The sequence below is a fragment of the Mugil cephalus genome, chromosome 1 (genome assembly GCF_022458985.1).
Source record: "Mugil cephalus isolate CIBA_MC_2020 chromosome 1, CIBA_Mcephalus_1.1, whole genome shotgun sequence".
Lineage (NCBI taxonomy): Eukaryota > Metazoa > Chordata > Actinopteri > Mugiliformes > Mugilidae > Mugil > Mugil cephalus.
The window spans coordinates 19,409,257-19,426,499 of NC_061770.1; the positions used below are offsets into that span (position 1 = coordinate 19,409,257).

At 42.1% G+C, this 17,243-nt stretch overlaps 1 protein-coding gene across 3 annotated transcripts in view; it reads left to right on the forward strand.

Moving 5' to 3' along the window:
• Window positions 1–17,243, forward strand: part of LOC125015125 (TOX high mobility group box family member 2-like) — a 77,358-nt gene that overhangs the window by 15,623 nt on the left and 44,492 nt on the right. Inside the window, exon 2 of one of the 3 annotated variants that reach the window (XM_047596795.1) lies at window positions 12,845–12,937. The exons of 1 other annotated variant lie outside the window; for it this stretch is intronic. In XM_047596795.1, coding sequence (XP_047452751.1) covers window positions 12,845–12,937 — 93 coding nt within the window. Of the gene's footprint in view, window positions 1–11,201; window positions 11,450–12,844; window positions 12,938–17,243 lie in introns of those variants that run through there. One more of the 3 variants, XM_047596810.1, reaches the window with a different exon arrangement.

The following is a 17,243-nucleotide window of genomic DNA, read 5'->3' on the forward strand; positions in this document are numbered from 1 at the left end:
GAAATTGCTTGTGGGAGTGTGAATCGGCTGTGCTCATATCATGTAACTCATAACATTAGTGAGTAAGAGTTGAGCATTCTCTGTTTGAAAAAGCGCAACACATGTTATTGGATTGGTTAAGAGGCCATACTCATTTTGCTTTTTTATTTTTTTATTATTATTATTTTTTTATGCATCTGTCTTTCAGGCCTGGGTAAAATCTCTCAAAAAATCTCTTCTGGTGTAAAGTGGCTTCTCAAAAAGACACTAATGCACGGGGATACAGGCAAAGTAGGGGGGTGCTGAGAACCTCAAAAAGCACTTTTCTTCCCGTATGAGAAAATGAATACATTCGAGCAGTACCTGTCCAGGCAAATCAGTACTGACAGCTTGCCATACTCAACGGCTAATTTTAGAATTAAGAATATGAGTGAGATCACTGCACAGGCATTTTGTTGAGAGAAGCCAGCAAGAAACTGTGAACATTAAAGGTCTGAACGTCAATCGCTCCTGTTGAAGCAAAGCCCTCCCAGACCCCACCGCTTTCCTGGCATTGTTTACAGTACATTTTGAGCTACTGAATGGAAGACATTTTTTTTCCATTATTATCCTGGCTCCTGACCAAAGCAGTGACAATGCCACAGATAAATATAAACCTATTATGTTGTATGAAGGAGTGCGCTGTTAGTCAACCTTGCATTTTAAATGAACGGAATAAAGACAGCTAATGGGAAATATTTCACTATGTTATCAAGATAAACGATTACAGTAAGCTGCTACTTTTGTGTGGTTTTATTTGCATGTGCTCATTTTAATATGCACTGTAAAGAAGACCTAATATTTGTGAAATTTAACTTCAGCTTCAGACTTTCCCTCTTGGAGTTCTGTTTTTACTAAGATTCACTGTGTGCTCTTTTATTGTCTTGTGAGAACGGTGTCAATGCTGTAATTAGATTGTGGTTGCCAGATAAATGTCGGTGACGGCTGAACAGCGCATTTCCTGTTGGACTATTTCAAAGAAATGCCACACAACTCAACCAAGGCAGTATTATGACTGAGCTGAAAATGTCCCTGACCACATGTTTCATGCAGGAAGACCTGGTTGGTGACTGGTGATGTGAGTGACATTTGCTGCCCTACATATTTGCGTTAAACCCGCAGATTTCATGTGACTGCTCGTCTTTGGCATTACTGCTGAGGCATTCGTTTTGGGGGACATTTGGTGTTCGCTGTTCTGTGACGCAGCATATGGGTATAGAAAATGCATTTTGCCTCCCTTAGCATGTTATGACCCTGTTAATTAAATTACAACTATAACTGGAAAATTTAAATTTATTTATATAAACATATGGCAATGGTCGACATCAAACTGAAGGGAAAGGAAAGGCAAGGCATTAAAGATGTGCTGTGCCAAATCCCATCCACTAACATGGAGGGGGTGGAGCTTATGACCTATACTGCAGCCAGTCACTAGGGGGAGCTCTACTTGCTTTGGTTTCACGTTTGAGGAACTGTTCTGTCGTCCATCTTTATACCATCAGTGTTTCAAACCATAAAAAGTAGTGCTGCTATCATAGCTGCTAGACCTCACTGTTAGTGTCAATATACATGAGCGTAAAACATCTTTCATGAATCATTGTTAGCGTTAGATTTCATGTTCCTCAAAGACTAAGACTACTTCTTGCTATTTATGAAACATTTATTAAGATATAGAAAATATAACACGTGCATAGCATGCCTTTTTGTTTTCAACACTCCCAGAAAGGCTTAAGTAAAAATGCATTATGAAGACTTGAAATGAATATGATCGGTTGCCTGTCGATGGGGAAGACTCACAGTTTAGACTCAGCCCTCCCTATAGGCCATCTTTTCTGGATTCCCCAATCACCCGTCATCTCCTAGAGACAAAGGAAAGGGCATAGTAGAAAAGAGTGAAAGAATGACAGAGAGAATCCAGTAGGGAGAGAAGAAAAACAAAGGGGGAGGGGCGAGCCTCCCCAATCTTTGGCACACTAAACTTTTTACCCCGAGTATAATTATTGGTAACACTGATTAACACAGTTTCAAACACGAATTTTAAAATAAACGTCACATTTTTTTTGCAGCTTTTCCCTTACAATGTGCTCATCCTTCTAATCTTGTAGCCATCCCACCATTTATGTGCAGCATTCATTTAAACTGCAGGTCTATATATATATATATATATTTTTTTTTTTTATTTCTCTTTTGAGTGACTCCCCAGAGAGGGTGGAAAGGAAATGGCTGAACACATCAGACACATTCGTCTTCTCTGCTTAGTTACTTTGCAGGGGGAGACGGTGATACCTATTTCCTCTGTCTAATGTGTTTGCTCTACACCCCATGCCAAGTGTCAACATCCACCTTCTTGACAGTCATTTTTCATTTGGACCCAGTGGCCAGGTTGAATAAGCTGAAGCATTGCCCTGTTTTAGCCCCCCCCCCCTCCCCCTGTTATCAGCCACTTGTTGTTTGTTTTCGAGACAGCAAACTTCTAACGTATTTAAGGTTAAATGTGCTTTAGTCAGAGATTATTACTTAATAGCCTTGGCTGGTTGTTGATTGAGAATAAAAAGCCAATTATCATAATAGGATATGGGACATAATGACAGAATTAAACGAGTGTGACAGACACACAATAGGCCTGCTCTGTCATCGCCTTAGCCCAGCACGCTTATTAGAATTAATCTGGCCTGATTAAAAATGCAAATGGCTCAAAGTCATTGATGGAGTTTACATGTTTTTTAACATTTAACTGATTTAATTACATGGAAAATGAAATGCCGGGATGCGGAATTGAATTTTTTTTTATTATTATTTTTTTTGTTCTCACCCTCCTGCCGATTGCCACAGAGAAATGAATATTCTCTCATGCCAGGAAGAGAAGGTAATGAGATTAGTGCTCTCCCTCTCTCTGATTCTCTCCCCATCTCTGCCTCTCAGAAGCTGATGGTTTGGTTCATCGAATCAAGAAGAGCTGCTTTATTGTTATCATGAAAACATTTTATCTCGGCCTAAGATGCACCTACTGTGTTGTGTGGGCTGATGGCTTCGCGAAATTTAAAGAGTTTCCTCCTACAATGTATCATTTTAAAAGACCACTATGTGTTTTATAGCCGGCGAAACAACACAGTCTGTTTCTTCTTTGTTTGTCATTTCAAACAGACGTGTAGAGGGTGGATCAGCGGTTTTAAGAGACAGATTTAATTGACTAAGGTGTAAAGGCGTGCTGTACAGCCTGCGGCAAGTTGTCAGTGTACATGACATGCTTTGACATTTCCAGGGACTCGGGGAAGATGTTAGAAATTTGTCACATTACGAGTAAAGGCAGGAAACGGTTGTCCTTGAATTTCTGCAAAATTCCACCTGTAACAGAAACATTGTGCATTTTGCTGCAGTGTCGAGATTAACATCTCTCTCTATATAGTTCTCCAGTGTACTGCACGCAATGACCTGTTTCAGTGAGAACAACCAGTTCCTGTTTTCTGCCTTCTTGCCAGTGAAAGATTCAAACTACAGTGTATGCAGACTGTGTGCACGTTGTACTTAGAGCTTGTTACAGACACGTATTAATATTTTTTTTTTGTTTTTTTGCACCTTTTGGTTGTGGCTGTGAAAAAAAAACATCTTGCGGATATCTTGTGGGATAATATTGATTTGTCTGGGTTGTTGGTCCTAGGCCGACAGGCGACATGCACTGAAGTTATATATTTCTTCACTCATCGCTTTATTGGCGTATTAACATGTTTTACGGTCGTTACGACTTTGCAGCTGTTTCTGAATAGTTTTATTCGAGACTGGATTTCTTTTCTTCCAATCATAATGTCTGCACTGTGCGAGAGAATGAATTTTAAGAGGCCGATCATTCAGAAATTTGATTCATGTGAATGGGCCAGATGTTCTGGTTTGATGTTCATGCGTTGTGGGCATGCCTCGGTCACGCCGCTTCCCACCCACCTCGCCTTACAACATCCTCAGCGATGCTAGAGCTCTCTCCAGCGTGTAGCATGTGAATATGTCTACAGATGTAGCTGAGCTTGTGAACGTGATTGTGAAAAGTCTTTTTTGTTATTTCCAGAACACGTAAAACATTGTGTTGACAGAACCGGATCAATTGCAACTGTGCGTCCGAACATCAGGTCAATGTGTTGAAATGGAAAGTATGCTATTGATCTGTGTGCATTAGAGGTCTACAGTAACATAAGCAGTGAGTGGCAGAACAAAAGAGGCACTGTGTGTCACCCAAGAGGAGATGTGCGGCACAAAGAGGACGGCTAGCTCCGTGCAGTCTGTCGGCGTTTCATTGTTTATCATTTTAAGCCCAAACGTATATTTGTATTTTATTAAAGGAATTTTACTCACTCACATGCATCTGGAACTGATTTTGGCTGGTTTGAAATGTATAGGCCTAATTGCCCTGCAGAGGTTATTAAAGGGTTGTAGGAAAGTGCTGTGAAAAAATATGATACGAGTTGACATAAAAAAAAAAACTAAGAAAGCCACTAAAGCTTGCTGTAATCATAGTCAGGCGACACAGCTACATATTAGATATGAAGCTGCTCATTTATATCTCCATGAGCTGCCTTCCCTCACTACTGGATTGTTGGAAAGCATGCATCCTGCGATGATATTTCTTCTCTTCCAACTCATTCTTTCCCTCAAGGGACAAAACACAATTACTCCATTGTGCCACACAGTACAGTAAATCACATTCTGCACATTTCAGCTGCAGAAAAGACGATGTGTTGTTGCGTCTGGCATCACGATAAATATGCTTTAGTGGATAAGGGTGAAGGTTGGAGGAGGGGTCACTGCCAGAGCATAAATAACTTTTGTTATGAATCGTTGTGATTGGATTAGAGCATTTATTTATTTATTTTCTGGATCATGGAAAGGCAAATAAACAGAAGACAAATGAATTTAGAATAGTTTATAATGTTGGTTATTACTAAACCATAATGGTAGGTATTGGAAAGGACTTCACGATACGTATCATGATACCTGAGTCGTGATACGATACATTATTGTGACATATTACAATATTCTGTGTAGTTCACTGAGAAATTTTAAATGCAGCTTAAAATACGAGTTTTATATGTACATCAGGCGACAGTGATAATTCATTGAATTTCGTAATTGCAATATTTATTCATATTATCCATTTCCAATTTAGTGCACTTTTCTTGCAACTTAAATGTCAAAACACAGTTTGCACACTGCATATTCTTTGTTCAGCTTATTAGTTCCTTCTTCCATTTGAAAGCCAAAGTGCCTCCAAATGTCAGCTTCAGTGTTTTAGGTGCGGAGGTCGTTGACAATCGACGCAGAACACGACCTTTTCTCTTGAAATCGATATTGAGACATTCAAAATCGATATTGCATCGGAAGAAAAAGTATCGCGATATATTGCCATATCGATATTTTTTCCCACCCATATTAAAGTATAAGGTAAAGAGAAGAAGAAGTTAAGAAAAAAAAACTGTCACGGCCACGCACTCTTAGAAATGACGGCAAAGATCTGTGACCACATCTGAGAAGAAGAGAGAGAAACAGTTTGACAAACAAGTGTCAGGGCCTTTTCAGTAACAGCACTGTTCAACTGTACCTACACACTGATGACAGGAAACGTGGTGGTGACAAGGAAAACCCTGAAATGCCACACGGAGGGGTAAAAATAGGCCACTTGGCACGAGAGACGGTAAGAGAGGGGGAGGAGCAGAGTCCGAAAGAGGGGAAAATTGGTGCACACAAGAAAGTCTTACAGGGACTTTCTTCTGCTGGCCCGAGATAAGAAACTTCACTGCTGGCAAGTTGTTAGATCAATCTCATTTTCGGTTGTTGGTTTTCTGAGAGAGACAGACACATGCAGCAGGGGGAAAAAAAAAAGTTTAGTTTCCTCTAGTTAAACAACAAAGGAACAATGAGCGCCCCTCTGTTTTGAGTTTACAGTCGGCGCCTCCTACACCTTCACAGTTTGAAAAGCTGCCCATTGCAACCCATTACAACTCTGGATGTGTTACACTTCTCACTTCCTAACGATGCCGGTAATAAGTCAGTATTGTTCCAATAAATGCTGACCCAGGGAAAGCACATGCACACGTGTTGTTGATGTCATCTCCTCTCGCCTGACTCGGGTCACTGGCAGGTTAGCCAAACAGTGATTAAGATATTCTAGAAATGATAGCAACTAGATTGAATTTTGGATGAGTTTGGAACCTTCAGCTGGCTTCAGACAGACTTCCAAAACATATTTTGACGGCTGGTGGCAAGAAAAGGAATTTTAATAGTGATGTTGTTTTGTGGCAGATTGGGAAATTGTTAACTTATCCTTTAAAGTTTATGGGCGTAACATGTGTTCAAAGGAAGTTCACAATTCATAGTCGCATGTAACTCGTGACAAGCTGCTCTATATTAAGACGTGACAGACCGGAAAGTTTTAGAAAACTCACGTTCAAGTATTTCTCTAATTCTGCATGGGGCTTCGGCGCGCTGTGTATGAAACTAGAAACTAAGACAACAGTGAAGTTGTAGCCCTCAGTCATTTCAGCGTCCGCTCTCGGATGTGTCGTCGCGCCTGCCCCTCCTCTGCATATCTGCTCATTCATCTGGGCTGATCATTAAAGGGTAATTACCTGTAATTAGTGAATCATGTCGCTTTAATGAAGATGTTGAAAGCAGTTGGAGCCAGAAGGGCCGGCCCTAATTCTGAATGATGTTCAAGATTAGCAGCAGACGGGAATTCAATAAAGGCGGACAGATTAATGAAATAATCTGTCGGGCATTCCCCCCCCACCCCCCTCCCCATGTCACTGGGGGACTCGTGTTGTGTTTACATTTCGCGTTCGCTTTCAATTCAAGTGGCATCAACACCTGGCTCTGGAGGGCAAGATTGTGTTACTGTATCAGAGCAGAGCTAATAGGCGCGATGACGACGAAGCTGCGCGGTTCTTGTGCAGAGTCAGTGTAATGCTTGCTCTGGTGTGTGCCGTGCTTTGCTGCGAGCGTGTGTGTGTGTGTGTGTGTGTGTGTGTGTTCCCTGGCGGCGTGGTGAGTGTTTAATCTGGCCCGGTGGCGTGCCGTTGGCCCGGCTAATCACAGTGTGTCTGTAGGAGTGCGCTGAGCCAGGGGAGCACGCCGTCGCTAACAGCGCCTGACAGACTCATTAGAGAGACCTGGCACTGAGCTCGCAAGGCACACACACACACACACACACACACACACACACACACACACACACACACACAGACACAAGGATACACATTCAGACACTTTGAAACACACACAGTGGGAAAGGCACTCGGGCTCAACTGCACACACACTGGGAGGAATTCACACACTCCTTTTGCTTTCCTCATTCATGTAATTACCCATAGACGACGAGTGCGCGGTGCCATCTCTTTCTCACGCGCACACACACAAACGCACTCGGTGCTCCACGTGTGAGACAAGGCCGCCAGTGACCCCCTCGCAGCCGCAGCCCAAACACAGACAAGAGCTGAGAGGGCATCTGGGAAAAGAGGAGGGAGAAGGGGGGAGGAGGGGGGGGGGGGATGGAGGGTGGGAAAAAAAAGTGCTAGAGTGAAGCGCAGATAAGGGAAGTGCTGCGCTTTCTCCCATTCAAAAGGTTTAGACAGGTAAATTACATTTTTAGATACTAATTATCTCCACTCACGAGATCGCGTGCACCCTGTTGAACACCTTGAGAAAGTAAAAAAAAAAGAAAAGAAAGAAGTGTCAGCGCTGTGTAAAAATGTGAGAAAGACTTTGCACTAGGACGAGAAAAATATGAATATTAATGCGAAAGAGCAAAACAAAAAAACATTAATCAGGTGACATTTACCGACTTATGACAAGCTACTTAAGATTTGCTTGCCTTGCACTCACGGGGAGGTTAATTGTAGCTCAGCTGCAGCCGAGGAGCCAAGTGGAAACATTAGGTTTGGCTGAATAACAGGTGAATGCAAAGCAGGTCAATACGTAGTCGAGTGTGGGACCGCCAGCTGTTCGCTCACTCTGCATTGCCACGGCACAATGGGAGCGCACATGCATGCACAAGCATTTTCGTGATTTGCACACACACACACACACACACACACACACACACAACATATATATATATATATATACAGGGAGAGGGTTGAACCAAGCAGCAATCTGTTTATATAAGTCAACCATTTGAATTCAATTAACTAAACATTGCACACAGTGATGCAATACAAATACTGTTGAGTGATTTATGATAAAAACCCAGTGGAGTAGTTTTTGTTGTTGTCTACTAATCCCCTAGAAAGACTAACTGATCTGGCTAACAAGTCTAACTTCTGGGCCTAAATTCTGTTTGCGCCATTTATGTCCCAACACTCATTCCTCAGTAGTGCGGCTGGTGAAATCCAAGTCCAATATTTACTCTGCTTTTAGCTCTCTGTTCCTCTTTACCAAGTTCCGATTAAGACGGCCCTTTAGCTCGTAAACGCGCCACTGTGACTCTGGGCTACCCCCTTTTATTCACGTGATGAAATCTGAACCTTGACAGGGGAAAAAACATTTTGATTGTCGATTACAGAGCTGCTTCAAAACTTATTTCGAAGGTTTCCGCCAAGAGTCGTAGCTTGCTGTTTACGCTCAGGAGAGGAATACTGAATAGCGCTTTTGACATTTCACCGATGTCCTTCACAGAAACAGGCCTTAAACCCCTGGCAGTTCCACGTCTTTAATCTCTCCCTACGTCTCTTTCTTACCCACTTACTCAAGTCCCTGTTATCCTTCAGTTTCATGCGCTAACCTCCTTGTCTGGATTTTTAATCTCGCCTGGTAGCTGTAACAGGAACAAGTTTCGCTGACAGCCTTGTTTCATCTAAAAGCCAAGTAAAACTGTCTTTAATTTTCTCTACCGCTGTACCATGCAGCCGGCCAAATCTTCTCCCTCCCTCACTCTCTCCCTGTTTCTGTCTCTCCCTCGCTCCAGCACAATAGCTGTTTTGCTCTCCCCTCTCCTCCAGTCTGCCTCACTCTCACTCTTCTTCTTCTTCTTCTTCTTCTTCTTCTGGGCTGTGACATTGAGGGAATGTGATGTGATGTATTGTAGTGAATAATGTATTCTGCGCGGATTGTACAGAGCGCATGGAGCAGATGGCAGCAGGTTGATCTCGATGTGTGCGTGTGTGTTTAATGATGACAGTGTGTATATGTGTGACGTGGGTATGAGCATTTGTGTGTGTGTGCGTGTGTGTGTGTGTGTGTGCACCCAGAATGGGGGAGGGGTAGAAGAAGAAGAGGGAGGGAGGGAGGGAGGGAGGTAGAGTGGGGGTTGGCGTGCATGTGTGTCTATGTGAGCCTCCTTTGTGAGATAAAACATGCAAATGGTGGATTATTTTAATGCAGTTCTTTTTTTTTTCTAGAGCCCCAAGCCTTAATCTCCAAAGCAGTTGAAATGAAAATAGTATATGTTTTCTTTCAAAGTCTCTCCCTCCCTTTCCTTTTTTTTTTTTTTTTTCTTTTTTCTTTATTATTCCCCAATAGGAATTTACAACTACCAGCTGTCTAGGAACGGGATCCTTTGCGCTTTAATTTCTCTCTGGTGTAGTTATAGCCAAAGACTAATGATTACATCTGGAAAGCTGGGAATTGTCAGGCCTGAGCTGACCTACTACACGGTGGTGGAAGCATCATGGTTGTGATTTTTTTTTCTTTTATTGAGTAGTGATAAAAAAAAATAGAGCTGAATGTTTGTTGTTCTGAGTGGACTAAGGGTGATATGCGCATTTTCAACACTTGCTTAAGCAAAAAAAAAAAAAGAACTACATAAAAAGAGGCAGATTTTTTTTGGTATATGGTTGCTCTGCAATACTCCTATGTTAGTGAAGCTAGACACTAGTAGCAGCAAACACACTTTCACTGCATCCTCCCACACCACAGATGCAAAAATAGAGTAGAAGTCGTTAACCTTGTTATTGCTTTTTTTTCTATGAAAAATCAATTAATGGTTGTTGTCCGTGGTCGTATTTTTCATGAAATAATAAGGCCAAAGCGGAGCACATAAAACAGCATGCGGGAGACTTTCTTGTCTCTTTCATATCAGGGAGAGTGAGCATAATTGAGTAAATGTATTTAAGTATTTGAGTGAGCTGATTCAGCCTCTCTGGGTGGGTTGATATTGTACTTAGGAAGAATATTGCTGGAGGCAATTCATTAGTGGTAAATAATTGAGAGGCTCGGATAGTGCTAAGGTGAAATGTCTGTTATTATTTTATCGAGTTTGTGTTCTTGGGGCTCTTCAGTTTTAAGACTATTAAAAATGCACAAGCCTTCCCGCAAATTACTCATTCGAAAGATTCACAATGGGCCTTAATGACTAACTATCCATCTTCCATTGTTTTCGGTCTTTGGGAAATGTTTCGCTGCACCATTATCAGTTCCATTTCTGCTTTTGGTGAAGTTCTTTTAATTTATGAGGGCTGTTATTTTACCTTTGCGCTTTTTACTCGTTTAATTTGAGGTAATTGAGGCATTGCAGGTACAGCGTGGTGCCGTCCACTGACATTTTGCTAGAAAATAAATAATCTCTAACTCCAGTTTTGAAAGCTTGAAGCTTAAATGGTAGCATCCTGTGTAATGGAGCGAGACACCCAGCTAAACAGTATGGAAAGCAAGGGCTTATGTGATACATAGGCTAAATGCCATCAGTTCTGGGATGTCTCACTGGCAAACAGACAAAATCAGTCTGATCTCAGTGCACCTGCACTTGTTTATTTAACCTCATACAGGCTCATGCAAATGTCATTTGTTACCATGAACTCACTTCAGCTTATTTTTTTATCTGCTGAAATGGTTTCTCAAGCTTTCTTTTTAACTCAGCTGGGTCTTTTTTTTTACCTGTCTGTATAATTTATTTAAGTCCGTGCGTGCTTCTCCTCAAATGGACTCTTATCTTTTAAAAGTTGTCACCTTTACATGTCGGTTTTCCTGTGATGCAACTTAAAGGCCACTGAGGGTTTATTTAACATGTTATACGCCCACACGCTACCACGTGACAACCAAGAAATGGGAGAACATCTGAAGCTCTAACGTTTTCTAAACAGCACTCTGCTCTCTACAATAGCGTGATGTGTTTGGCCTGTGGTCTGTGGTCTAGGCACAAGAGCTGTTTGTCCTTAATAAATCAACTGCTGTGTATATTTGAGCAGCATTTGGTAAGATGCTGATACTTGTGGTTGTACAGTTTATTTAGCAATGCTAACTGCGGTAATTGGCCATCCTTATCAAGTTGGTGTATAGATTGTATAAATGTAGTGGACGCATCCACCATGACATTGGTTTGTGGACAGGTGCTTTGAAGCCTCCAGTTTGGGAATTTCCATCTTGAAGCCTCCATCTCCAACCAGGGATGGGAAATGGAGGTGGAGTGGAATGAGGGAACTAACTGAGAACCTGAGGAAACATATACAACTATAAGGTAGAGACTTGGCAATCATAAGGAAACTTTTTTTTAATTAATATCATTCCGTAGTGAAGAAAACTTGATAAATGTTTACTGAGATATTAAATCAAGTAAGAAATAGGGGCTTTTCTTATTGATGTCAGCACAATCAGACTTCTTCAGTGGAGTCGCTGCCTGCTGATCATTAAAAAGAATGCAAGTCTATAATCTTTGAGAGCCAAAGGCTACGTCCACTTCTTTTATTCCTTTCTGTGGTTTGGTCAAAGGTCAGATATTACAATGGCTGACATATTTATGGTCCCTTAGAGAATGGATTCTTATGATGATAGATGTCACTCATACCAGAAACGTGGAAGTCGGGACCAGAACGCTTCACTTACCTCCGTTATTCCACATGCTGTTACTGCTACTGTCCAGTACCTCCCAAACCTCTGGCATTCACCGTACCGTCGGTATCTGCAGGACGAACACGTTTTCACAATTTTGACATGAATCTTGAAAATGTACAGATGCGTTGGAAGTGACATTCCTGCAAATGATATTCCCCGACTTCCCCGTCCTCTAATGCAGCAGGACAGAGCTTTGTATTTTAATTCTAACACTAATGAGCAAATATCAGTCAGCCTGTACAAAAAGTGCGCAGAGGATGGACCTTTTTGATTTAGGTGGTGATATATGGCAGTACCCTCAGGCTAAGCCTGCAGGACATATTTCATTCTCTTGTTTTAATGAGCATTATGCCGTCACTGGGCCCCAAGACTGAATATAGACTTGTTTCACTAAAGTACCATATAATGTGCTCTTGATTGCATTAGCTGATGTTTGCAGGTCATGTTCGTAATGCGAATTATATTAGATTACTCTCACAGTTGTTCATACCCTAACTATGGCTGTGCACTGCATGTACTCTGCATGGAGACAAACCACTCTTGTCCCATGATGTTTTTTTTTTTTTGATCTCTAGAACCTTGGATCAGTGCCAGCGTTCTGTCTTGTAAGGGTTTTGTGTACATACTTGTCAGTGTGTGTGTGTGTGTGTGTGTGAGAGAGGGAGAGGAGGGAGGTGGGCATGAGGAGGAGGCGTGTTTGGGGTGGAGGGGATGTCAGCTCATTAACCTCCATTCTTCCCCTACCATGGTGCTGCATGGAGTCGCTGTGCAAGTCTCATGTCATTACTCCTCCTCCTGCACGCGTGTGCTGGGCATGAGGGGAAGAGCAGAGCAAACGGAGTAACGGGGCAGGAGGGAAAGGTTCATGAGGGACTGGGGAGGGGGGCCTTGACATGTTCCCTTTACAAATGACCTGCTTGTACCTCGCAAACTAAAGCCCCGCCATCTCGTTTCCTTCCCTGCTTTTGTCTTCTCTTTCTCTTTCTCTTCCTCTCCCTGCTGTCTGTCTCTCTAACCACAGGCCCGGTACAGTGTGGGTGAACGAGGGGTTAGGCTCCACACTGCCCCCCCTCCCGGCATCATTCCATCTAGGAAAAGACTGCCCACTGCTGTGGTGAGATACAGTAGCCAAGCCCCCAATTTCTAAAACCTCTTCTGTTTGTGCCAGCCACTTAATTAAGAGTGGCGTACCTCAGGGTGCTATTCTGGGTCCAGAGGAATTTTGGGGGGTCTAAACCGATTACACCCAGAGTTGTGATGAACCTCCTCTTTAAGGACACACTCACATATACAGGCTATGGTTTCTGCAAAACAAAAAATTGCATGTATTTATATTAAAAGGAACTCTTACAGGAATTTACAGATGATGTCAGGCGTTTCTTAATTGCAGCAGCATATGTGTGAAAAATATGCAAAGGTGCGAAATACGCCTCTGTACTTGTTATAGTCAGGTCGCACTGTATCACATTTTAGCCACAAATTAAATTTGAAAATGAAAGTACCTTTAACTTTCATAGAGTTAATCTTTACCATCTTTTCATTAAATGCAAAAATGTCTATTATACTAAGCTGTATTTCCACGGATGATGCTGATTATCTTTCTTAGTAATAAATAAAAAAAAATGTATTTCTCTTATCAGAATGAGATGTTGTAATCTTACTTCCTGATTTTTATAATCTTTATAACTACACTGAGAATCTATTAGCCTGTCAAATATTACTGCTAACAATGAACCACACTTCCCTATTTGGTAAACTGCAAAACATATTTTGTCTTAATGTAGGCAGTGTTAGTGAATAATTATTAGCAGAGTGAAAATGAGTACACCACCACTAACAGTAGTTCTCTTCTATTCGTTTCGGTTTAGTGCTGCATATATAAGTCTATGGCAAGTTGACACACATGGAAATAGACTGATGCGTTTCCTATTCTCGCAATGATTTATTTCAGTCGCTGCCAGAACAGTCAAACTTTTTTTTTCACCTTCTTCTCTCTTTGCTCTTTCATACTTTATTCTCTGCAGAGGCAAGAGAGCAGTAGATTGCAATGAGATAACCAATTATATGCTAGAGGAAACCAGAGTTTTTTTTTCTTTTTTCCTGCTGCAGTTATCTGATGCTGCGGTGAGCAGAGGCAAAGGGCTGGGGTAATGTGACATTCACTCTGCCCTTTATCTTTTCTCATCACTGTTTACCCCAGTCAGTTAAAAGTGGCTTGTGCTCTGCATCCTCTTCTGCTGCCAGAGAAACCTCACTGTCTTACACTCACGTAGAACCAATCCACATACTGTATTGTATGGACACACACATTGTGTATATACACACACAGACACACATTCTCATACCAGACAGTGTTGAGTGTCAGGTAGACTGGTGGTGATAACTATTTTCCTGCTAGTGGCGGCCGTGCTGGTAGGTATAGCTGCGCAACACCTGCATGTGATGCTATTGTGCTTGATGCTAGGAAGGTGTTTCCCAGTACTGGTTAGCAGACAGGCCGTTGATGGACACCACAGCAGGATGAGGGGAGGCCATGTGGGTTGCACCTTGGTCTGACATATTTTCTTCTGTTATATCTTTGCACATGTAGTCGCACGTGGCTTACTCCTTGGTTGTGACCTGTTTTGCACTGTGCTCTAGTTGCTGCACAGCCTAAGTGATGAAACAGATGATACAAACAGTGTCTTCGCACCATTTTTGAGACAATGGAACTTATTGCAACACCCTCAACAGGCAGAACACCTTTGACCTACAGCTGCGCACACATAATATTATGCGAAAGCAATTGACTGTCGAACCCAAACCTGCAAAACGGGAAACAGTAGTATGTTTCTGGTTCAGCTTATGAATGTTCACTCTTTCTCTATTTTGTTCTCCACGTTTTCTCTATTAAATGCTTCACTACGGTGAGGTTTTTCTCTAGAAATAGTTTCATGCTGTGGCAGAAAACTGTGTGTTAATTGAAATAGTAACTAAACTAAAATAAAAATGAATAAAAAAACTACACTCACTTGCCACTTTATTAGGTACACCTGTTCAATTGCTTTTTAACACAAATAGCCGATCAGCCAATCACATGGCTGCAATTCAACGCATTTAGGCAGGTAGAGGTGATCAAGACGACTTGCTGCAGTTCAAACCGAGCATCAGAATGGGGAAGAAAGGGGATTTAAGTGACTTTGAACGTGGTATGGTTGTTTATGCTAGACGGGCTGGTCTGAGTATTTCAGACTGGTTGGAGACAATATAAAGGCAGAAGTAACTCAAATAACCTCTCGTTACAACCAAAGAATGTAGAATAGCATCTCTGAACGCACAACACGTCGAACCTCGAAGAAGACCACACTTTTTACTTGCAGGGTGTGCCTAATAAAGTGGCAGGTGAGTGTACAACTGATACTATTGTATAAAACAATAACAATTGGCATAATGTTTTTTGTCCTTCTGTTACTGCCCTTTGCAGCACACAAAAAGATTAACTACTGTAAGCTTCAATTTCTAAAAAGAAAACCGTATTATTCTGCAGCGACTTATTGCATTTGTTCAGAAATCATGTCATTCTTTTATGACATCATTTTGATAGTAGAAAAAAAGAAAAAAAAAGAAAACTGAAAACCTCATCACACACCTAAGGCCGTTGACCTGTGGTTGCTGTCGAGACGGTGGGAACCTTTGAGCGTCACCATCGCCGTTTAGATTTTTATCCCGTCGTGAACTCACTAATTCATAGTGAACCCAAGTTCACGGTGGAAGCAAAACCTTATTTAGCACCAGCGCTCGCAATCTGCCCTCCCATCTCTCACCACCTCTGCTTCTGACTGTTGGCTCTGTTTTGTGGTCTCTCCAGAGCAACAGCAAAGAGGATGAATGGAAGCTGCAGTCTGCTTTTTTTTTTTAATTTTTTTTTTTTTAATCTTTACACATCCAAATGCATAGATGGAGTCGGAAGTGGTTAACTCTTGTATTTGGTAGGTTTTTTTTTAAAAGGGGGTTTTGTAAAAATTGTTTCTGTGGTGACGTGTGTTTGTATGTGCGTTTCCCTGGTGAGCTTTTTCCCGTTATATCTGAACGGATGGATCACTTAATCTCTGACAATAAAACTAAATATTTCTTTAACATAATCGACCCGAGAGGTGGAGCTTGTGCTCCGAGGAATGCAACATTACACCCGTTCATGTCCTCTCCTTCTATCGGGGAAGGCACTAAGCCAGAAAACCCCAAACAGCATTCCATCTAAATCCAACCGAGAGACAGGAAGTTGCTTCCTGTATCTTGTCAATATCTGACCGAGCTGTCTATGTTCTCCACTGACCAGAGCCCTGTGTGTTCAGATAAACATAGCCCGGGTTTTGCATATGAAAATGAACCATGCTACCGGTGAGGGCGGGGACGTACAAGATGCTCGGTGTTGTTGGATGTGACCCCAGTGCTGCTGCTGCAGCTGAGTGTTCGCATGTAGTGTGAGTGCAGTGTGTTTAGTGTGTTTGTGTGCGAGGATCAAACTCTCACACCCAGGAAGAGGCCCTGTTTCCCTTATCTAACGACAACAGAGCATGTGTCGCCATGGCCACAGGCTGTGCTTTTTATGGGCTTTGTGTGTGCGTGCGTGTGTTTGTGTGTGTGTGTATGTGTATGTGCCATGTTCATTGTTTGCCCATGTTCATTGTTTGCTTGGGGCGTGGTGCAACACCAGAATTGTTACTATGGTCTCTGCTCTCTCTGTTTCTCTCCTCCTCCCGTGCAACTCTACCTTCTTTCTTTCTTTCTTTCTTTCTTTCTTTCTTTCTTTTTTCCGTCCTGTCTGTTTCTTATTCTCACCTTCTCGTGCTTTCACTCTTTTTTTTAGTATATGTATGTGTGTGTAGGGGTTTCTGTCTCATCTAGTCTTCTGTCTTTTTGACTGTCTGTCTCATCCTCTCCCGGCTTTGAACCGGCAGTGACAAGTCGGGCAACATCAAAATTCAGTGGCACATTGTCTCAGGTTGGGGTTTGTTAGGTCTCCCCTACAGCTTAATTGAACAGAGGACTGGAGAGAGACGGAGAAAGAGAGATATAAAAAGGGAAATAAAGAGAGGAGGGAGAAGATGAGGAAGAAGGGTGCTCAAACTCGCATACATATTGCATGAGCCCCCACCACCCCACCCCTCCACCACACCCCTTTCTTCACAGAATGGCTGTGTACTGTTCTGGGCTTATTAATTCCGCTCGGTGAGAGAATTATTTTTAGAGGCTTGGTGCACTGGCAAAGGCTTTTAAAGTCACAAGTATTACATATTCCGCTTATAGATTCCTCCTTTATTAATTGAAAAGTTCAAGAAGTTTGTTGTGGTCGTTCCTCAGTGCGATGCTTTGTACGTGGTGGTCTTCTCGAACGTTGATTGGTTACCTAGGAAGGCGGTGTTGGAAGATGTGTACCATAA